This window comes from Salvelinus alpinus, chromosome 4 (assembly GCF_045679555.1).
Source record: "Salvelinus alpinus chromosome 4, SLU_Salpinus.1, whole genome shotgun sequence".
NCBI classification, from domain to species: Eukaryota; Metazoa; Chordata; class Actinopteri; order Salmoniformes; family Salmonidae; genus Salvelinus; species Salvelinus alpinus.
The window spans coordinates 22073317-22098006 of NC_092089.1; the positions used below are offsets into that span (position 1 = coordinate 22073317).

Sequence of the window (24690 nt, forward strand, 5' to 3'; positions counted from 1 at the left end):
GGTAGAGAGATAGAGAGAGAGAGATGAGAGAGGGAGAGATAGAGAGAGAGAGAGATGAGAGAGGGTAGAGAGATAGATAGAGAGAGATGGGAGAGGGAGAGAGAGAGAGATGAGAGAGGGTAGAGAGAGAGAGATGAGAGAGGGAGAGAGATAGAGAGAGAGATGAGAGAGGGTAGAGAGATAGAGAGATGAGAGAGGGTAGAGAGATGAGAGAGAGAGATGAGAGAGGGAGAGAGATAGAGAGAGAGATGAGAGAGGGTAGAGAGATAGAGAGATGAGAGAGGGTAGAGAGAGATATGAGAGAGGGACAGAGAGAGAGAGATGAGAGAGGGTAGAGAGATACATAGAGGGAAAGAGAAAGGAGAGAGTGATAAATAGAGTTGAAATGAAAGAAAGAGTGAGAGATAGTGAGAGAAAAGTGCAAGAGAGAGAGGGGGGGAGAGGGAGGGGGGGGAATCAAGCAGAGTGAGCCTCCATCTGCAGCTTGGCTGGGCTCTGCTCTGGGAGAGAGGGAGGGAGGGAGTCAGTCAGGAGACATGCCTTCTGGCAGGAATCTAGCTGTAGAGCTGTAGAAGAGACAGCTGTGTTTGGTGGAGGTATTTTTAAACGCATCAATGCTGCTCCAATCCCCTCGCCTCGGCCCTCCTATTTATAGCCGGGGCTGGCCATTGTTCTATTTCTGTCACCTGTGGGCCACGCTGTTGTTAATTCACATGCAAATTAAGCTTGCACCCTCTCCGGCTCAAGCATTACTTTCCTGTGAGAGGTTGACGGTTAAACAGTGCACGGCTTAGCTCAGCTCTGACTAGGACACCCCCCACTGGAAGGTTGAAACACAGGCAGGCAGGCTCACTCTCACCGCTCAGACATTACTGAGAGAGGAACAGAGAGGAGAAGACAGACGAGAGAGAGAGAGACGACAGAGAGAGAGAGAGAGATCAGAGGGAATAAGAGCAGGGTAGTAGTTCAGTGTCACAACAAGAGAAGAGAATCAGACTGCCAGTCATCTTCTAACTCTGTCTGAACAGGGACTTCTTGACTGAATCTCTGTGTTCTATTGTGCTGTGTAGTCACAGTATACTGGGGAAAGCCTCACAGAGGGAGTGTGTGGTGTGGTTATTGTATTGCGTTTCAGCACAGCAAGAGAGAGAGAGTTTCCTCAGAGGAAAAGGAGGAGAGCTGTTTCTGTCTCAAGTCGCTGTACGTCGTCGTGGTCGTTCCCCTGAGTGCACTGCTGCGAGAGGGTTGGCTCTTTGGGGACAGGAACAGCAGAGTTTGCAATGCGACCTGAGCGCTGAGTGGAGTATGCTGCAGACGATTTACGAGAGCGAGTCAAATTTCTCCACCACAACAAACAAGCTCGTTGGTCACCAGCGACTCTTGGACCAGCAGAAGATGCACAACGGTAACTCAGGTGACCAGACCCACCAGGCTCTCTCTCTGCTCCTAAAGGGATAGCCTGTCTTTCTCTTTTTTCTCTGGATTTTTATAGCACTATTATCCTCTCTCTTATTCTCTCTCTCAATCTCTCTGTTTCTCTTCATCTGGCGGTCTGCCGCTCTCTCTCCTTATTTCCCACTCTCTTTTTCTCTCTCTCTCTCTCTCTCTCTCTCTCTCTCTCTCTCTCTCTCTCTCTCTCTCTCTCTCTCTCTCTCTCTCTCTCTCTCTCTCTCTCCCTACCTCCCTCTCCCTCTGTTTCATTCTCTCAACTCTCCGGTCTCTCCCAGTCAGTCTCTATCTATCTGCCTCTGTGAAAGGAGGGCTCCAAACTTCTCAGCACAGCAACGCGTTATGATCAGGCACTGCTTTCTGTATCCAGGTATTTACGTGTGTGATATTATACTGCATGGTTTTACAGTGTGCGGTGCTTATGGATGGGAAGTATTCATTTACTGTCATTGTTTCTCTGTTTGCTTGTGTCTGAATGGAGTAAAACAAACATGTTTAAAACTGTCTGTATAGTGAGTGTTAGTAAATACACATAGTTTTATCATTGTGTGGATATGGACTGAATGCACTGTTTGGATTTGTTTTGGTGCATATTAATAGCACTGTGCTTTTTACAGTCATTGTCACCACAATGAAATGTCATGAAAACATGAAAGGGATGTTGTGTTTGGATAGGGAGGCTTCCATGTCAGTCTTCACTTTTTGAGGTATAACAGTAACAGGAAATGCCATGGTAAAAATACAGACAGTACAAGGCAAACGGAAATGAATGCCATGGTAAACATACAGACAGTACAAGGCAAACGGAAATGAACATGAAAAGATTATCTCTGTGTCTCTGTGGATGTTTACCAAACACAATGACATTCTATTTCTGACCTGAGAAATGAATCTCAGGGTTCAAACGAATCTGACATCATTCTGAGTAATGTTGGTTTACGGTATTCACTCAATGTGAGTCACTCTGCTATTCTCTGCCTTTTGGACTTGTGGTAGTTCAGAAAATTCACTTGGCTCTTGTCATCTAATGGGTCTAGGGCTGTTGGACCAGCATTGTATTATGGGAAAGCACACACACTACAGTAAATGTCAGGACTTTTGGTGGGCAGCATTGTTATGACAATACACAGATTGAGTCATGTACAGCGTATTGTAGGCAGAGAGTTGTATACAGGAAATGAATATTATGGCTATTGATTTCTCAATAACTTGTGAACATTAGAGATAAACACTTAAATTATTCATTTCACACATCCTCACATTGATCACCAAGGATACCACATGCTCTGTGGACATGACTCTTATAGTGTGTGTCTGTAAACTCAGTGTATTTCTCCTCATACACGTTGTACTGTTGTCTGTTGCAGAACTATATTTAACCACCAGTACAGTATATTAACTACAGGACAAACACATATCTACTTCATTAACTACAGGACCAACACATCTCTACTTCATTAATCACAGAACCAACACATATCTACTTCATTAACTACAGAACCAACACATCTCTACTTCATTAATCACAGGACCAACACATCTCTACTTAATTAACCACAGAACCAACACATCTCTACTTAATTAACCACAGAACCAACACATCTCTACTTAATTAATCACAGGACCAACACATCTCTACTTCATTAACCACAGAACCAACACATCTCTACTTAATTAACCACAGAACCAACACATCTCTACTTAATTAACCACAGGACCAACACATCTCTACTTAATTAACCACAGAACCAACACATCTCTACTTCATTAACCACAGAACCAACACATCTCTACTTAATTAACCACAGAACCAACACATCTCTACTTAATTAACCACAGGACCAACACATCTCTACTTAATTAACCACAGAACCAACACATCTCTACTTAATTAACCACAGAACCAACACATCTCTACTTAATTAATCACAGGACCAACACATCTCTACTTCATTAACCACAGAACCAACACATCTCTACTTAATTAACCACAGAACCAACACATCTCTACTTAATTAATCACAGGACCAACACATCTCTACTTCATTAACCACAGAACCAACACATCTCTACTTCATTAACCACAGAACCAACACATCTCTACTTAATTAACCACAGAACCAACACATCTCTACTTAATTAATCACAGAACAAACACATCTCTACTTAATTAACCACAGAACAAACACATCTCTACTTAATTAACCACAGAACCAACACATCTCTACTTAATTAATCACAGAACAAACACATCTCTACTTAATTAACCACAGAACAAACACATCTCTACTTAATTAACCACAGAACCAACACATCTCTACTTAATTAATCACAGGACCAACACATCTCTACTTAATTAACCACAGAACCAACACATCTCTACTTAATTAACCACAGAACCAACACATCTCTACTTAATTAACCACAGAACCAACACATCTCTACTTAATTAACCACAGAACCAACACATCTCTACTTAATTAATCACAGGACCAACACATCTCTACTTAATTAACTACAGGACAAACACATCTCTACTTAATTAACCACAGAACCAACACATCTCTACTTAATTAACCACAGAACAAACACATCTCTACTTAATTAACCACAGAACTAACACATCTCTACTCATTAACTACATACTGCATTGTTATTAAATTCTGTCCTATTCTATTCTGCTCTGTTCAATTATATTATATTCTGTCCTATTTTATTCTGCTCTATTCTATTCTGTCCTATTCTATTCTGCTCTGTTCGATTATATTCTATTATATTATGTCTTATTCTGTCCTATTCTGCTCTGCTCTGCTCTGTTCTATTCTATTCTGTCCTATTCTATTCTGCTCTGTTCGATTATATTCTATTATATTATGTCTTATTCTGTCCTATTCTGCTCTGCTCTGCTCTGTTCTATTCTATTCTGTCCTATTCTATTATGCTCTGTTCTGCTCTATTCTATTCTGTCCTATTATATTATGCTCTGTTCTATTCTATTCTGTCCTATTCTATTATGCTCTGTTCTATTCTGTTCTGCTCTATTCTATTCTGCTCTGTTTGATTCTGTTGTATTCTATTCTGCTATGTTTTATTCTGTTGTATTCTCTTCTATTCTGCCCTGTTCTATTATGTTCTATTCTGTCCTATTCTATTCTGCTCTGTTCAATTCTGTTCTATTTTTCTCTGTTCTATTCTGCCCTGTTTTATTCCATTCTGTTCTATTATATCCTGTAGACAAGCTGAAAGGTAGTACAGTACATGACCCATGGTAGTTAGCACAACAAGAAGAGCAGAACAAGTGTGAATAAGGCTCTAGCATGACACATTCTATCTCCTCTCCTCTGTCAATAGAGCACCAGGTCAATCCCAACATCCATTGCTGCTTTTCCCTTTCCTTCAAGCCATGCATTTCAGGTCTTCTTCTTTTTCTTCTTCTCCCAGAACATTATCTGCCAAACAACAAGATATTTTAAGTGCCTGAAATTCAGGCTTCTTGCTTATTCTGTGGGTCAGCTATTCTTAGGTGTGTTATTTTGGGCTTATGGCATTAGCCAGCTAAGATTAGGCGCCTTGCCGTCTTTATCACTCCATCTCAGCAGCCAGCAGCACACCCCTGATATAACAGTGCTTTGGAAGGAGAGATATACTTCATTTATCATTTACCTATTTAGTGTGTGTGTGTGTGTGTGTGTGTGTGTGTGTGTGTGTGTGTGTGTGTGTGTGTGTGTGTGTGTGTGTGTGTGTGTGTGTGTGTGTGTGTGTGTGTGTGTGTGTGTGTGTGTGTGTGTGTGTGTGTGTGTGTGTGTGTGTGTGTGTGTGTGTGTAATGTGTGTGTGTGTGCGTGTGCCTGTCTCTTATTCTGGTTTCACTTGTTGACGATAATATCTTCGGTTCTAAAAATAGCCTTGTCACATGCCTTTTATGACGGCTGCATGGGAGGCAGGGAGGCACCACAGTGACTGCTGCACAGCACACAGGTCTGTTCTGTTGGACTAAGACCATGGAGACAGGGAGGTACCACAGTGACTGCTGCACAGCACACAGGTCTGTTCTGTTGGACTAAGACCATGGGAGGCAGGGTTAACAGGGTAAAAACAAGTTGTTAGGAATTTGACCTAGTGACGCTCACATACAGAAAGATACACATACGTTCATTTCCTGACAGTTCACATGTTAGACATGACATCTGAAACCATCTAAAATGGTGTGTCATGAGTGGGTTTATAATCACATTCAATGGTGATGAAGCTGTCCTTGCCACTATCTGGAGAACCAACATCCATAAAGGTTTCTGTCCACAGAGCTCTTCATGAATTCACACTTCATTTAATAACACTCTCATCTCCCCGGCTTTCATGTTGAAGAAGCTCAATGAATTCAGGGGGAGGAAGACAACACGTCTTTGTGATTTTAATGAGATGAGCCATGTAACAGTGACATCAACGTGTTCTAACGTGACATAAACAAAGTGCTCAGACACAAAGGCTTTTTGAAAAAGAGAAAATGACTAATTAGTTAACTAAATGTAATGTCAGGAAGTGGGATTGTTGAGAATAATAAAACTCAAAACAGCACTGTGTTTATAATGCGCTATAATATGACCATGGCCTCTCCTTTGTCTGCTGCTCTCTCTACCGTTATATTCATTTCAATCATCTGCTGCTTAACAAAGACTGTCTGGTGAATTAGATTTGTATATTGCATTACAGTTACTCGGTACCCCTTCTGCATTACAAATATGTAACAAGATGTTTCTCTTGAACTGTTAAACAATAGTTGAACGTTCCAAATATACGGTTTGAATATTAATAATCGATAAGCATAGTCTTGGTATCAAGCAATTATTTCTTCACTCTAATAATTTGATGAAATTTGATGAAATTTAGAGGAACATGGTATTAGAGGAACAGCTGTTGTTGACGTTGCGTCATTTCTAATCCACAACGGCCAATCAGAGGTTCTGTATCGTGTGACGCTCTGTTGAGTTGCTGTGAATGTGCTGGGCCCACATCCTTCCATCACTGGGCTGATGATTGGACCTGTACAAGGGAAAAGACAGGCTTTGCATGGCATCCTGGGGAGGTAGTAAAGTGCTATACAAATGTGAAACGTACAGTTCTCTCTCTGTCTGCCACCGTTATGTACATTATTTTGATTGTGTTGCTATGTTACTGTACATTACAGAACGGTAGTCATTTTGGGAGGTGACAGAGTCCTATAGACTGTATAAAGCAGTGCCCCATGGTTGGACAGTTTCATTACATTAAAGGGCTACTTTTGGATTTTCACCAGTCAGATGAACTTGTGGATAGCATTTTTATTAGTGCAATTGCTAACTAGCATGCTTGCAGATAACCATAGACTTCCAGTCATTGTACTAACGCTAGTTAGCATTGGCTCACGAGACTACCTCCATCTTCCTTCATACTGGACACAGAGACACACCACAGAGTTCATCTGACTCTTGGGAAGTAGATAAAGGGCCAAAATCCCGAAGTATCCCTTTAAGGACATACACATTAAACTCTATGGTGAATGACCGGGGTTTGAGCGGTTCGGTCTGTGGCACTGCGCGGCAGCGGCTCGGCTCCTTTTGTTAGCTATAGAAGATAGTCTGCAAGCCACAGCTCTGTTTGAGCTGCAAAGACGAGCCTGACCGCCTGGGACTTAAAAATAAAGGTCTGTTTCCTGCTTTAGACGTGCCAGCTGCCCAAAAATAACAAGGCACCTAATGAGAGATCCAGCACCACATAGCAGACCCAAGCATCAGGCTATTCCTGCCTTGAAACATCTTCTGCATCTCCCAGTTTCTATTTATACAAGGCCAGTTAGAAAGGGCTCTAAAAGCTTGGTTGAATGTCACAATGTTTTTGCAAAGCAGGAAAAAGTATTGTTTGGGATTGTTGGATTGACTATATTGCACTGTATTTATAATTAAGTGTCAGTTGTTGGGATCAAATTTTTAGTTTGTTGATGTCTTTTCACTTATATTCAGATAATTTTGGATTGTTGGATTGTAAGTGTTATATTATTATTATTATTATTGGCTTGTTGTTTGTTGCTGTCTTTTAACGAATGTGTCTGTAAGAGCCAAAACAGATGTAGAATCTTATTTGATCGCTCTTTTGTTGCTGAGAATTCTTCTTCGCCACAGGAAATGCAGATGAGCTTCCTGATTTACATAAATTCACTGAAAACCCTCATTAACACACTGTTATATTAAGATTATTGCACTTTTTATGTAGCTTACTTTTGTCCAGCTAATAGCCCAACCACCGACCAAGCAACATTATGGACTAAATGTTCAAATCCTGTTGCTGCAGGATTATTTTACTATGACAATACTGGTCAAATTAAGATCCTACATCTGTAGTTAATCATTTTAAGTGATATCATGGTTTATATGGCTCCCTTGACTGGCAACAGGATAATGGAAAATGCTGGAAAAGCAATAATTGGCTTGTTCTCATTTAGACTCAGAGTTTAGTACTTACTCCTTTCCTGGCATGGATTTATTTAGACAGGAGCTCTATGGTATTGTTATTATAGTCTTCACAGAGCTCTATAATATTATTATGGTCTTCACAGAGCTCTATAATATTATTATGGTCTTCACAGAGCTCTATAATATTATTATGGTCTATACAGAGATCTATAATATTAATATAGTCTTCACAGAGCTCTATAATATTATTATGGTCTATACAAAGATCTATAATATTATTATGGTCTATACAGAGCTCTATAATATTATTATGGTCTTCACAGAGCTCTATAATATTATTATGGTCTTCACAGAGCTCTATAATATTATTATGGTCTTCACAGAGCTCTATAATATTATTATGGTCTATACAGAGCTCTATAATATTATTATGGTCTTCACAGAGCTCTATAATATTATTATGGTCTTCACAGAGCTCTATAATATTATTATGGTCTTCACAGAGCTCTATAATATTATTATGGTCTTCACAAAGTGTTGCAAAGTGTTGCTATGTGAAGCAGTCAAGCAAAGTGCCATCAGAAAGATGAATAACCCAATACTTGTTAATTAACCTAGTGGGGATACGTCTACTTAGTGTCATAGTGTCGGCCACAGTCTCATCTCCATTCAGAATGATACATTAAACACTATGGGTCAGTTTCTCGGACACTGATTAATTAAGACAATACTATATATATAAAAGTATGTGGACACGCCTTCAAATTAGTGGATTCGGCTATTTCAGCCACACCCGTTGCTGACAGCACACAGCCATGCAATCGTCATAGGATGCCACCTTTCCAACAAGTCAGTTCGTCAAATTTCTGCCCTGCAAGAGCTGCCCCGGTAAACTGTAAGTGCTGTTATTGTGAAGTGGAAACGTCTAGGAGCAACAACGGCTCAACCACAAAGTGGTAGGCCACACAAGCTCACAGAAAGGGACCTCCGAGTGCTGAAGCGCATAAAAATCGTCTGTCCTTGGTTGCAACACTCACCACCGAGTTCCAAACTGCCTCTCGAAGTAAACGTCAGCACAAGAACTGTTCGTCAGGAGCGTCACGAAATGGGTTTCCATAGCCGAGCAGTGGCACACAAGCCAAAAATCAACATGCGCAATGCCAAGCGTTGACTGGAGTGGTGCAAAGCTCGCCACCATTGGACTCTGGAGCAGTGGAAATGTATTCTCTGGAGTGATGAATCACGCTTCACCATCTGGCAGTCCGACGGACGAATCTGGGTTTGGCGGATGCCAGGAGAACTCTACCTGCCCCAATGCATAGTACCGACTGTAAAGTTTGGAGGAGGAAGAATAATGGTCTGAGGCTGATATTTCATGGTTTGGGCTAGGCCCCTTAGTTCCAGTGAAGGGAAAACTTGGTGGCAACAGTTTGTTTCAGTGTGGAAGAACTTTACAGGTCTGCACAGAGCCCTGACTTCAAACCCATCGAACACCTTTGGGAGGAATTGGAACGTTGACTGCAAGCCAGGCCTAATCGCCCAACATCAGTGCCCGACCTTATTAATGCTCTTGTGGCTGAATGGAAGCAAGTTCCCGCAGCAATGTTCCAACATCTAGTGGAAAGTCTTCCCAGAAGAGTGGAGGCTGTTATAGAAGCAAAGGGGGACCAACTCCATATTAATGCCCATGATTTTGGAATGAGATGTCCGACGAGCAGGTGTCTACATACCTTTGGTCATATAGTCTATCAATTTTTTATTTAATGTTTTTATTAAACCTTTATTTAACTCGTTCAGTCAGTTAGGAACAAATTCCTATTTTACAATAACGGCCTACCTCGGCCAAACCTTCCCCTGACCCGGACGACGCTGGGCCAATTGTGTGACAAATAGATGATGGGAAGAGATCCAAGAAAACATATCTCACATCACAGACGTCACAACATGTAACACTCCCACCAGTCCAGACGACATGTGTCTCTCCTCTCTCTCTCTCTCTGCTGTGTGGTGGGTGAAGCCTGCTAGTGTGACTCCTCAAGGTAAAAACAGACACGGACTGTGTCCCACATGGCACCCTATTCCCTATGGGCTCTGGTCAAAGTAGTGCACTATATAGGTAATGGGGTGCCAATTGGGAAGCAACCACCTGCCATTGCCATGCCAACGTCTCAAATGAAAGCTGTGATCGTCACTCTAACCGCCATGGGGGCTAATGAGAGACAGATCTGTTATAGAAATAAACACGTTGGGGACAGGCGGTCACGGAGCTGTGTGGTGGTAGTGTTGGCCCGTGGTGTCAGAGAGGAGGCTAGTGCAGTGACTGGTTATGAGTCACCCTATCCCCTGTTGGCAGGGCCCTCGGAGGGGAAGAATTTGGGGCAGGGTGCTGCTTGTCTCTCCCTGGTGCTAAAAACAAATTGGACCTGTCATTCATAAATCTCTTGTTTACCCGCCAGCCCCTGCCGTTGGCGCTTAGCGACACCTCTCCACCAATGAGGAGGCCCCATCACTTGTTTCGCTGAAGGAAAGCTGCAGGTGAATGAATATCTAGTAGTAACAGTTTATTGTATCTTCTTCAAAAAGCCAAAGAGGTTGATTCAGTGCTCCTTCAGGGCGATTAGCTTAAAAACAAAACTCTGTGTTAAATTAAGCAGACAGCCTGACATCCATGACAGTCTTTCACACATTGTCTATATTAAGACCCAGGCAGCTCAGAAAATATGTTATATTTAGCCGTAGTTACTGCTGCTTCCGTGTTCTCCTCCTTTGCCTTTGCTGGTATTTGGAGTGCATCAACAGCAGATTTCAGTTTCACGTAGAACATTTGACATAGTCATTTCTGAATCCTAAACTTAGCCGTAGGCAGCCACAGATATAACCAGATAGACATTGGTCTATTTTAATGTCGGTGTATGATGCTGGTTAATTCAAAACAGACATGATGATAATATCTCGGGCAAAGATCTGCCTTCTTTACTATGTGTTCTGTTTAACAGGGTGCTGTGTCTCTGTACAGTGTCTGCACTTGACTTGAACAACAGATGGCTTATGTTGATAAGGAGTGTAAGGCCTAGTTTGAAAAAATAAATTCAACTTACAAAATAGTTTTTCCGCTGACTTAAAATGTTGCATCTTATAATGTAACTATAACTTTGGTCAAATTAACTTTCTAAATGAACGTTACTTACGATTTGAAGGTGGCTGGGGTTACTTACCTTTTTGTAACAACTATCATTTTTTAAAAGGAAGAATCTGCAGTGGAGAGTAAACCTTGTATTCTCATTCCCTATTCCCTATATACAGTTGAAGTCGGAAGTTTACATACACCTTAGCCAAATACATTTAAACTCAGTTTTTTACAATTCCTGACATTTAATCCTAGTAAAAATTCCCTGTCTTAGGTCAGTTAGGATCACCACTTTATTTTAAGAATGTGAAATGTCAGAATAATAGTAGAGAGAATGATTTATTTCAGCTTTTATTTCTTTCATCACATTCCCAGTGGGTCAGAAGTTTACATACACTCAGTTAGTATTCGGTAGCATTGCCTTTAAATTGTTTAACTTGGGTCAAATGTTTCCTCCTGACAGAGCTGGTGTAACTGAGTCAGGTTTGTACGCCTCCTTGCTCACACACGCTTTTTCAGTTCTGCCCACAAATTTTCTATGGTATTGAGGTCAGGGCTTTGTGATGGCCACTCCAATACCTTGACTTTGTTGTCCTTAAGCCATTTTGCCACAACTTTGGAAGTATGCTTGGGGTCACAGAGCTGTGCTGTAGGATTCTGATGGAGTCACAGAGCTGTGCTGTAGGATTCTGATGGAGTCACAGAGCTGTGCTGTAGGATTCTGATGGAGTCACAGAGCTGTGCTGTAGGATTCTGATGGAGTCACAGAGCTGTGCTGTATGATTCTGATGGAGTCACAGAGCTGTGCTGTATGATTCTGATGGAGTCACAGAGCTGTGCTGTAGGATTCTGATGGAGTCACAGAGCTGTCCTGTATGATTCTGATGGAGTCACAGAGCTGTGCTGTAGGATTCTGATGGAGTCACAGAGCTGTGCTGTAGGATTCTGATGGAGTCACAGAGCTGTGCTGTAGGATTCTGATGGAGTCACAGAGCTGTGCTGTATGATTCTAATGGAGCCTCCAGATCAAAGTGGAGCGTCTTATTAATACCCGTCACAGTGAAGGTAGGGAATGAAATATTAAATGAATAAGACATCACAGTGCTGGGTTCTCCCTCAGCCAGCCAGCAGGTGTTTTTCAGGCTATATTTAATACCATTAGAGAAGCAGCAGCGCCGTACCGCCAGGGCCCTTTCTGTCTGTCTGACTCACTGCCGTACGCAGCCCTTTCATCGGTTCACAGGTTCACCGCTGCGCCTGGAACACCTCCCGTGCTGCTACAAAATAGTATTTTGTCAAGTACTTACCACTAAGATTAATATTCCCTGTCACTAGAGGAAGGCTGTGTGCTACAGGTGCTGGGCTGCTCTTTGACAGGAGTTCCTCTGTTATTTAAAATGAGCTGTTTTTAGAACACAGAGGAGAGAGAGAGAGAGAGAGAGAGAGAGAGAGAGAGAGAGAGAGAGAGAGAGAGAGAGAGAGAGAGAGAGAGAGAGAGAGAGAGAGAGAGAGAGAGAGAGAGAGAGAGAGATGAAGTACAGCCTTGGGGGATTCCCCTTTGCTCTCTTCACTCTCTGAATGTGACAAAGAAATGAGAAAACCCCTAGTATCAAGTAAACAAAACACAAACTGGGAGGATAAGGAAATATGGTGATTATATCTGTGATTCCATTCATGTACTTTCTCAATGCAATCATTATTATTTAAAAAAATTCAGATATGTGTTTGTGGCATGATGTGTGTACGTATTTATAATTTTTTTCTCCCAATGTATCAACTCTAGGATTACATAGCGATAACAGTCTAAATAGGATGATGGTAGCCTACCTACCCCAGCCCCAGTGTCACACAGCAACTGTAGCTAGGATAGGAAGGATGAGACAAGGAGACAACACGCAACAAGACTCGATATCTGTTCTGCAGGAAGGAGGGACATTATTATGTCGCCTGCCGCCGCCTGCAAACGTTACCATGGCAGCCAGTTAGGGTGGTAGTGGTGGTGGAAAGGGTGTGGGGTTGTCAGAGCCCAGGATTGCAGCACTTGCTTTAATGTTTCTATTTATAATCATTTATAACGACAGCGCCGCCCGCCCGCCCGCCTGCTGCACCACACAGAGGGGCTGGTTGGACGGTGTAATGAAAAACTGGCTGCACCGCCACCACCAAGCAGAGGAAAGACAATATGTTTCACATTATCAGTGAACACTATAACAGCGAAGGTATGTTGTTAATGGACAACTGGGCTAATGGAGACTTGTTCTGGTACGGCTCAACTCTGACCAACTTGGGATTTGACATGTTATGGGATTTACATGTGCAGCACGAGTGAGGAACGCTTAGAGTGCGTCCCAAATGGCACCCTATTCCATATATAGTGCACTACTTTTTACCAGAACTCTATGTGGGGAATAGGGTGTCATTTGGGATGCACGGATTCCCATAGTGTAAACAGGTACAGTGAACGCTGTCAGGATTCTCACAACAGGTGCTGCCTGAAACACTGCCTGTATTTGTTCTCCTAAATGTGACCCTTGAGAAGATTACGGCAGTGAATGCACCCGATAAATCTCCCCTCAGCCTTTGGCATTTTAAGTAGGTTTGAATATTTTCTTTCAGGCTAAAAATGGAATAGACATGTATAAGGCCTGTACAGTGTGTACTCTTCTCACAATGTGACTGATGCCATGACAAGAATAGAACTAGAATATTCTCCAAGAGTTGGAAAAAAGCTAAATGTAGCCGTGAACAAAATGTCCTGTCACCAGAGAACAGTAGTTACTATCTGGTATTATGAGACATGGGTTGCTTTAAAACAAAAGGCTTGCTGTTCTCCATAACCTCATATGACAGGAGGAGAGATACAGTGATACAGTAACCTGGGTTTAACCATCCTCTCCTCTGGGACAGAGAGATGGACTAGCCTTGTCTTCTATGGTGTAAATGACAGGAGGAGAGATACAGTGATACAGTAACCTGGGTTTAACCATCCTCTCCTCTGAGACAGAGAGATGGACTAGCCTTGTCCTCTATGGTGTAAATGACAGGAGGAGAGATACAGTGATACAGTAACCTGGGTTTAACCATCCTCTCCTCTGAGACAGAGAGATGGACTAGCCTTGTCTTCTATGGTGTACATGACAGGAGGAGAGATACAGTGATACAGTAACCTGGGTTTAACCATCCTCTCCTCTGAGACAGAGAGATGGACTAGCCTTGTCCTCTATGGTGTACATGACAGGAGGAGAGATACAGTGATACAGTAACCTGGGTTTAACCATCCTCTCCTCTGAGACAGAGAGATGGACTAGCCTTGTCCTCTATGGTGTAAATGACAGGAGGAGAGATACAGTGATACAGTAACCTGGGTTTAACCATCCTCTCCTCTGAGACAGAGAGATGGACTAGCCTTGTCTTCTATGGTGTACATGACAGGAGGAGAGATACAGTGATACAGTAACCTGGGTTTAACCATCCTCTCCTCTGAGACAGAGAGATGGACTAGCCTTGTCCTCTATGGTGTACATGACAGGAGGAGAGATACAGTGATACAGTAACCTGGGTTTAACCATCCTCTCCTCTGAGACAGAGAGATGGACTAGCCTTGTCTTCTATGGTGTAAATGACAGGAGGAGAGATACAGTGATACAGTAACCTGGGTTTAACCATCCTCTCCTCTGAGACAGAGAGATGGACTAGCCTTGTCTTCTATGGTGTACATGAGAGGAGGAGAGATACAGTGATACAGTAACCTGGGTTTAACCATCCTCTCCTCTGAGACAGAGAGATGGACTAGCCTTGTCTTCTATGGTGTAAATGAGAGGAGGAGAGATACAGTGATACAGTAACCTGGGTTTAACCATCCTCTCCTCTGGGACAGAGAGATGGACTAGCCTTGTCTTCTATGGTGTAAATGACAGGAGGAGAGATACAGTGATACAGTAACCTGGGTTTAACCATCCTCTCCTCTGAGACAGAGAGATGGACTAGCCTTGTCTTCTATGGTGTAAATGAGAGGAGGAGAGATACAGTGATACAGTAACCTGGGTTTAACCATCCTCTCCTCTGAGACAGAGAGATGGACTAGCCTTGTCCTCTATGGTGTAAATGAGAGGAGGAGAGATACAGTGATACTGTAACCTGGGTTTAACCATCCTCTCCTCTGGGACAGAGAGATGGACTAGCCTTGTCTTCTATGGTGTAAATGAGAGGAGGAGAGATACAGAGATACAGTAACCTGGGTTTAACCATCCTCTCCTCTGGGACAGAGAGATGGACTAGCCTTGTCTTCTATGGTGTAAATGACAGGAGGAGAGATACAGTGATACAGTAACCTGGGTTTAACCATCCTCTCCTCTGGGACAGAGAGATGGACTAGCCTTGTCTTCTATGGTGTAAATGAGAGGAGGAGAGATACAGTAACCTGGGTTTAACCATCCTCTCCTCTGGGACAGAGAGATGGACTAGCCTTGTCTTCTATGGTGTAAATGACAGGAGGAGAGATACAGTGATACAGTAACCTGGGTTTAACCATCCTCTCCTCTGAGACAGAGAGATGGACTAGCCTTGTCCTCTATGGTGTAAATGAGAGGAGGAGAGATACAGTGATACAGTAACCTGGGTTTAACCATCCTCTCCTCTGGGACAGAGAGATGGACTAGCCTTGTCCTCTATGGTGTAAATGACAGGAGGAGAGATACAGTGATACAGTAACCTGGGTTTAACCATCCTCTCCTCTGAGACAGAGAGATGGACTAGCCTTGTCTTCTATGGTGTACATGAGAGGAGGAGAGATACAGTTATACAGTAACCTGGGTTTAACCATCCTCTCCTCTGGGACAGAGAGATGGACTAGCCTTGTCTTCTATGGTGTAAATGAGAGGAGGAGAGATACAGTGATACAGTAACCTGGGTTTAACCATCCTCTCCTCTGGGACAGAGAGATGGACTAGCCTTGTCTTCTATGGTGTAAATGAGAGGAGGAGAGATACAGTGATACAGTAACCTGGGTTTAACCATCCTCTCCTCTGAGACAGAGAGATGGACTAGCCTTGTCTTCTATGGTGTAAATGACAGGAGGAGAGATACAGTGATACAGTAACCTGGGTTTAACCATCCTCTCCTCTGGGACAGAGAGATGGACTAGCCTTGTCTTCTATGGTGTAAATGACAGGAGGAGAGATACAGTGATACAGTAACCTGGGTTTAACCATCCTCTCCTCTGGGACAGAGAGATGGACTAGCCTTGTCTTCTATGGTGTAAATGACAGGAGGAGAGATACAGTGATACAGTAACCTGGGTTTAACCATCCTCTCCTCTGGGACAGAGAGATGGACTAGCCTTGTCTTCTATGGTGTAAATGAGAGGAGGAGAGATACAGTAACCTGGGTTTAACCATCCTCTCCTCTGGGACAGAGAGATGGACTAGCCTTGTCTTCTATGGTGTACATGAGAGGAGGAGAGATACAGTGATACAGTAACCTGGGTTTAACCATCCTCTCCTCTGAGACAGAGAGATGGACTAGCCTTGTCTTCTATGGTGTACATGAGAGGAGGAGAGATACAGTGATACAGTAACCTGGGTTTAACCATCCTCTCCTCTGGGACAGAGAGATGGACTAGCCTTGTCTTCTATGGTGTAAATGAGAGGAGGAGAGATACAGTAACCTGGGTTTAACCATCCTCTCCTCTGGGACAGAGAGATGGACTAGCCTTGTCTTCTATGGTGTACATGAGAGGAGGAGAGATACAGTAACCTGGGTTTAACCATCCTCTCCTCTGAGACAGAGAGATGGACTAGCCTTGTCTTCTATGGTATACATGAGAGGAGGAGAGATACAGTGATACAGTAACCTGGGTTTAACCATCCTCTCCTCTGAGACAGAGAGATGGACTAGCCTTGTCTTCTATGGTGTACATGAGAGGAGGAGAGATACAGTGATACAGTAACCTGGGTTTAACCATCCTCTCCTCTGGGACAGAGAGATGGACTAGCCTTGTCTTCTATGGTGTAAATGAGAGGAGGAGAGATACAGTAACCTGGGTTTAACCATCCTCTCCTCTGGGACAGAGAGATGGACTAGCCTTGTCTTCTATGGTGTACATGAGAGGAGGAGAGATACAGTAACCTGGGTTTAACCATCCTCTCCTCTGGGACAGAGAGATGGACTAGCCTTGTCCTCTATGGTGTAAATGAGAGGAGGAGAGATACAGTGATACAGTAACCTGGGTTTAACCATCCTCTACTCTGGGACAGAGAGATGGACTAGCCTTGTCTTCTATGGTGTAAATGACAGGAGGAGAGATACAGTGATACAGTAACCTGGGTTTAACCATCCTCTCCTCTGGGACAGAGAGATGGACTAGCCTTGTCTTCTATGGTGTAAATGAGAGGAGGAGAGATACAGTAACCTGGGTTTAACCATCCTCTCCTCTGGGACAGAGAGATGGACTAGCCTTGTCTTCTATGGTGTAAATGACAGGAGGAGAGATACAGTGATACAGTAACCTGGGTTTAACCATCCTCTCCTCTGAGACAGAGAGATGGACTAGCCTTGTCCTCTATGGTGTAAATGAGAGGAGGAGAGATACAGTGATACAGTAACCTGGGTTTAACCATCCTCTCCTCTGGGACAGAGAGATGGACTAGCCTTGTCCTCTATGGTGTAAATGACAGGAGGAGAGATACAGTGATACAGTAACCTGGGTTTAACCATCCTCTCCTCTGAGACAGAGAGATGGACTAGCCTTGTCTTCTATGGTGTACATGAGAGGAGGAGAGATACAGTTATACAGTAACCTGGGTTTAACCATCCTCTCCTCTGGGACAGAGAGATGGACTAGCCTTGTCTTCTATGGTGTAAATGAGAGGAGGAGAGATACAGTGATACAGTAACCTGGGTTTAACCATCCTCTCCTCTGGGACAGAGAGATGGACTAGCCTTGTCTTCTATGGTGTAAATGAGAGGAGGAGAGATACAGTGATACAGTAACCTGGGTTTAACCATCCTCTCCTCTGAGACAGAGAGATGGACTAGCCTTGTCTTCTATGGTGTAAATGACAGGAGGAGAGATACAGTGATACAGTAACCTGGGTTTAACCATCCTCTCCTCTGGGACAGAGAGATGGACTAGCCTTGTCTTCTATGGTGTAAATGACAGGAGGAGAGATACAGTGATACAGTAACCTGGGTTTAACCATCCTCTCCTCTGGGACAGAGAGCTGGACTAGCCTTGTCTTCTATGGTGTAAATGACAGGAGGAGAGATACAGTGATACAGTAACCTGGGTTTAACCATCCTCTCCTCTGGGACAGAGAGATGGACTAGCCTTGTCTTCTATGGTGTAAATGAGAGGAGGAGAGATACAGTAACCTGGGTTTAACCATCCTCTCCTCTGGGACAGAGAGATGGACTAGCCTTGTCTTCTATGGTGTACATGAGAGGAGGAGAGATACAGTGATACAGTAACCTGGGTTTAACCATCCTCTCCTCTGAGACAGAGAGATGGACTAGCCTTGTCTTCTATGGTGTACATGAGAGGAGGAGAGATACAGTGATACAGTAACCTGGGTTTAACCATCCTCTCCTCTGGGACAGAGAGATGGACTAGCCTTGTCTTCTATGGTGTAAATGAGAGGAGGAGAGATACAGTAACCTGGGTTTAACCATCCTCTCCTCTGGGACAGAGAGATGGACTAGCCTTGTCTTCTATGGTGTACATGAGAGGAGGAGAGATACAGTAACCTGGGTTTAACCATCCTCTCCTCTGAGACAGAGAGATGGACTAGCCTTGTCTTCTATGGTGTACATGAGAGGAGGAGAGATACAGTGATACAGTAACCTGGGTTTAACCATCCTCTCCTCTGAGACAGAGAGATGGACTAGCCTTGTCTTCTATGGTGTACATGAGAGGAGGAGAGATACAGTGATACAGTAACCTGGGTTTAACCATCCTCTCCTCTGGGACAGAGAGATGGACTAGCCTTGTCTTCTATGGTGTAAATGAGAGGAGGAGAGATACAGTAACCTGGGTTTAACCATCCTCTCCTCTGGGACAGAGAGATGGACTAGCCTTGTCTTCTATGGTGTACATGAGAGGAGGAGAGATACAGTAACCTGGGTTTAACCATCCTCTCCTCTGGGACAGAGAGATGGACTAGCCTTGTCCTCTATGGTGTAAATGAGAGGAGGAGAGATACAGTGATACAGTAACCTGGGTTTAACCATCCTCTCCTCTTGGACAGAGAGATGGACTAGCCTTGTCCTCTATGGTGTACATGAGAGGAGGAGAGATACAGTAACCTGGGTTTAACCATCCTCTCCTCTGGGACAGAGAGATGGACTAGCCTTGTCTTCTATGGTGTAAATGAGAGGAGGAGAGATACAGTGATACAGTAACCTGGGTTTAACCATCCTCTCCTCTGGGACAGAGAGATGGACTAGCCTTGTCTTCTATGGTGTAAATGAGAGGAGGAGAGATACAGTGATACAATAACCTGGGTTTAACCATCCTCTCCTCTGGGGCAGAGAGATGGACTAGCCTTGTCTTCTATGGTGTAAATGAGAGGAGGAGAGATACAGTGATACAATAACCTGGGTTTAACCATCCTCTCCTCTTGGGCAGAGATTTTTTTTTTGACATACCAATTAGGATCTGGCAAAAAATACTTGTATCAGTTATAGAACCCATTGCCCTTTATGGTTGTGATGTCTGGGGTCCGCTCACCAACCAAGAATTCACAAAATGGGCCAAACACCAAATTGAGACTCTCAAAAATATATTTTGTGTACAACGTTAAAACACCAAATAATGCATGCAGAGCAGAATTAGGCCAATACCCGCTAATTATCAAAATCCTGAAAAGAACCGTTAAATTCTACAACCACCTAAAAGGAAGCGATTCCCAAACCTTCCATAACAAAGCCATCCCCTACAGAGAGATGAACCTGGAGAAGAGTCCCCTCAGCAAGCTGGTCCTGGGGCTCTGTTACAAAAACTCAAACAGACCCCACAGAGCCCCAGGACAGCAACACAATTAGACCCAACCAAATCATGAGAAAACAAAAAGATAATTACTTGACACATTGGAAAGAATTCACAATTTTTTTTAGCAGACTAGAATGCTATTTGGCCCTAAACAGAGAGTACACCGTGGCAGAATACTTGACCACTCTGACTTTCCCAAACTTAAGGAAATCTTTGACTTTGTACAGACTCAGTGAGCATAGCCTTGCTATTGAGAAAGGCCGCCGTAGGCAGACCTGGCTCTCAAGAGAAGACAGGCTATGTGCACACTGCCCACAAAATGAGGTGGAAACTGAGCTGCACTTCCTAACCTAATGGCAAATGTATGACCATATTAGAGACATATTTCCCTCAGATTACACAGATACACAAAGCATTTGAAAACAAACCTAGTTTTGATAAACTCCCATATTTATTGGGTGAAATACCACAGTGTCCATCACAGAAGCAAGATTTGTGACCTGTTGCCACAAGAAAAGGGAACCAGCGAAGAACAAACACATGTAAATACAACGCATATTTATGTGTATTATTGTCCCTTTTCTACTTGAACTATTTCAAGTATGATTGGGGACACTAAAACAAGAACATACAAACACAGAGTCCAAACTCACAAACATTTTTATTTTGTTAATAATGAAAACATTAAATTGGAAACCAGAGATGTGTTCTGGTTAATGATGCAGAGTGGAGGGAGTCAAGAGGGAGCACATCCCCTAAACAGATGGTTTATTTATTTATGGAGCCGTGAACAGACAGGATTTGTATGTAAATACTTGAAATAACTACTGAGACATGTCGTGCCAAGGGTCCATTGAGTCTCTGTGCTGTTGCCCTAAGTGGGCTCCCTGAAGACTTGAAGGCTTTGTGTCAGGAAGTGATCTGCTGTTTGTTTATAGAAACTAATATAATTGTGGCTTTTTGAGGATGACACGAGAAGAGGAGACGCAGGGAGGAGGAGAAGAGGAGAGGCAGGGAGGAGGGGAGGCAGAGCGGCAGGGAGGAGGAGAGAGAGAGGTAGGGAGGAGGAGAGACAGAGAGGCAGGGAGGAGGAGAGAGAGAGGTAGGGAGGAGGAGAGACAGAGAGGTAGGGAGGAGGAGAGGCAGGGAGGAGGAGAGACAGAGAGGTAGGGAGGAGGAGAGGCAGGGAGGAGGAGAGAGAGAGGTAGAGAGACGGAGAGGCAGGGAGGAGGAGAGACAGAGAGGCAGGGAGGAGGAGAGACAGAAAGGCAGAGAGGAGGAGAGACAGAGAGGCAGGGAGGAGGAGAGGCAGGGAGGAGGAGACAGAGAGACAGAGAGGCAGAGAGAAGTTCCTGTCTTTGGTTCCTGTCTCTCTCTCTTTTTTCTTTTGGCACTGTGCCCATAAGCTGTCTTTCCCTTCAAAAGCTTCTCCTCTTTCCTCTGCTGAAAACACCATGCACTTTGTATAGGTACTCATGTAATGCAAAGTACAGTTTGTTCTCTGCAACGGGACTGTTAAGTAACTCAGAGTGGTAACTCACTAAGACTAATGTAGGTATGTTTATGAATATGAATATAATATAGGAAAATATTGTGCTCATAGTTCATATTCTCCCTCCCTCCCTCCCTCCCTCCCTCCCTCCCTCCCTCCCTCCCTCCCTCCCTCTCCCAGTGGACATTAAGCCAGAGGTACTTTTGGACCCCGTGTCTCCGTTGGACCTGCGTACAGACCTGAGGATGCTGGGGCCTGGCTCGGACCCGGGAATGTGGGAGCGTCAGTTGCAGCAGGAGCTGCTCCTCATCCAGAAACAGCAGCAGGTCCAGAAACAGCTGCTGATCAGCGAGTTCCAGAAGCAGCATGAGAATCTGACCCGCCAGCACCAGGCCCAGCTCCAGGAGCACCTCAAGGTCAGGACTACAACATCAACTACAGTATAGTATAGTAACAAGTAACAGTAGTATAGTATAGCACAGTATAGTACAGCAACAGTAGTATAGTATAGCACAGTATAGCATAGCATAGCGTAGTATAGTACAGCAACAGTAGTATAGTATAGCACAGTATAGCATAGCGTAGTATGGTATAGCATAGCGTAGTATGGTATTGAATAGTATAGTATGGTACAACAACGGTATTTTATAGTATAGTGACCGTAGTATAGTATAGTGCAGTATAGTATAGCATATCATAGCATAGCATTGTATAGTATAGTACAGTATAGCAATAGTATAGTGATAATATAGTAACATTATCATAGTATAGTAGTAGTATAGAATTTGTACAGTAGCAGTATAGTGATATTAGCATAGTATAGTAATATCATATAAATAGTATGGTGATAGTATAGTAATGGTGTAGTAATAGTATCGCATAGTAATATTATAGCGATAGTAATAGTATAGTATAGAAGTGGTATCCAGTAGTATAGTAACAATAGTGCAATAGTGATAGTATAGCAATAGTAATAGTAATATTAGCATGGTATAGTAATGGTATAGTATAGTAATAGCAATAATATAGTATAGTATAGTATAGGAATAATATAGCATAGTATAGTAATAGTGAATATATAGTAGTTCATAATTCTTGTGTGTGAAAGTGGTACTATATCTTTGATGCAAGGTTGCTAGAGTATAGGCTATGCTAGGAGAAAAACAGTCACCGATACTCACTGGAAACAATGCTTCAAGATGCAGTGCATTCGGAAAGTATTCAGACCCCTTCCCTTTTTCCACATTTTCTTACTTTACAGCCTTATTCTAAAATGGATTAAATTAATTATCATCAATCTACACACAATATCCCATAATGACAAGGCTAAAACAGGTTATTACCTTATTTGCATAAGTATTCAGACCTTTTGCTATGAGACTCGAAATTGAGCTTGGGTGCATCCTGTTTCCATTGATCATCCTTGAGGTGTTTCTACAACTTGATTGGAGTTCACCTGTGGTAATTTCAATTGATTGGACATGATTTGGAAAGGCACACACCTGTATATATAAGGTCCCACAGTTGACAGTGCATGTCAGAACAAAAACCAAGCCATGGGGTCGAAGGAATTGTCCGTAGAGCTCCGAGACAGGATTGTGTCGAGGCACAGATCTGGAGCAGGGTACCAAAGAATGTCTGCAGCATTGAAGGTCCCCAAGAACACAGTGGCCTCCATGGAATTAAATGGAAGAAGTTTGGAACTAGGGCTGGGCGATATGGCCAAAATCTCATATCCCGATATAAGTCATTTCATATCCCGATAACGATACATATCACGATATAGCACATTTTTGGTAAATTCAATGAATAAATAGTTGATATAAAATGACCACATGTAAAGGCCTATTTCTTATTTAATTTAGAATTAAACTCAACAAATAAAGGTACTTACTCATATTTGATTATTTCTCCTTTTACTTATAACCTTTGTGCAAATTTTCAATTAAGCATGTAACAAATATAAAATATGAATGTATAAAATCTAAAAAGGTAAATAGAAAACACCTCAACTATAGTTGCAAACAAAATAAATACAGGCCTAAAATATATATATATATTTGGGGGGGCTTGCCTGTTTTGCATGTTATTTTGGCGTTAATACGTGTCACATATCAATTTGCATTTGGTACCTTGGGTCAAGTGTTAGCACCAACTCATGAAACCCTCGTTTCTGGACCATGTAAATTGGGGCCTTGTCTTTGCAGATGTAAGTTGTAACGGCAGCTGTTATCTCCTTCCATCTTTGTGATTCTTTGCCATATGGTGTGCCGCGGGCAAAAGCCTCTTCCAACGTCTGAGTCTGGGATTTGGTTTGAGCACTCGACTGTACTTTTTTGAGTCTCATCCGTAGACTCTCTCCGTACTGTTTCACATGATTCTTACGTAGGTGGTAAGAGAGGTTAGTGGTGTTTGAGCCTGTTGTCAGGACCGGCCTGCGGCATATTTAGCAGAGGACGGTTTTCTGGTCCGTGTCAGACTTTTCATACCCAAACCACGTCCATACGACCGAAGTAGCCCCTCTTTTAGGTACGAGCTCCGTGTCTCCGTGCTCTGTGTCTCCGTGCTCTGTGTCTCCGTGCTCTGTGTCTCCGTGCTCTGTGTCTCCGTGCTCTGTGTCTCCGTGCTCCGTGTCTCCGTGCTCCGTGTCTCCGTGCTCCGTGTCTCCGTGCTCCGTGTCTCCGTGCTCCGTGTCTCCGTGCTCCGTGTCTCCGTGCTCCGTGTCTCCGTGCTCCGTGTCTCCGTGTCTCCGTGTCTCCGTGTCTCCGTGTCTCCGTGTCTCCGTGCTCCGTGTCTCCGTGCTCCGTGTCTCCGTGCTCCGTGTCTCCGTGCTCCGTGTCTCCGTGCTCCGTGTCTCCGTGCTCCGTGTCTCCGTGCTCCGTGTCTCCGTGTCTCCGTGCTCCGTGTCTCCGTGCTCCGTGTCTCCGTGCTCCGTGTCTCCGTGCTCCGTGTCTCCGTGCTCCGTGTCTCCGTGCTCCGTGTCTCCGTGCTCCGTGTCTCCGTGTCTCCGTGCTCCGTGTCTCCGTGCTCCGTGTCTCCGTGCTCCGTGTCTCCGTGCTCCGTGCTCCGTGTCTCCGTGCTCCGTGTCTCCGTGCTCCGTGCTCCGTGTCTCCGTGCTCTGTGTCTCCGTGCTCTGTGTTTCCGTGCTCTGTGTCTCCGTGCTCTGTGTCTCCGTGCTCTGTGTCTCCGTG

At 43.6% G+C, this 24690-nt stretch overlaps 1 protein-coding gene across 9 annotated transcripts in view; it reads left to right on the forward strand.

Annotated features, from left to right (window-relative positions):
- Window positions 1-24690, forward strand: part of hdac9b (histone deacetylase 9b) — a 156673-nt gene that overhangs the window by 95920 nt on the left and 36063 nt on the right. For 4 of the 9 annotated variants that reach the window (XM_071396033.1, XM_071396040.1, XM_071396035.1 and 1 more), the window contains exons 1-2: window positions 524-1414; window positions 21680-21915. In XM_071396033.1, coding sequence (XP_071252134.1) covers window positions 1306-1414; window positions 21680-21915 — 345 coding nt within the window. In that variant the 5' untranslated portion in view covers window positions 524-1305. Of the gene's footprint in view, window positions 1-523; window positions 1415-1727; window positions 1820-21679; window positions 21916-24690 lie in introns of those variants that run through there. The other 5 variants (XM_071396038.1, XM_071396039.1, XM_071396036.1 and 2 more) reach the window with 4 other exon arrangements.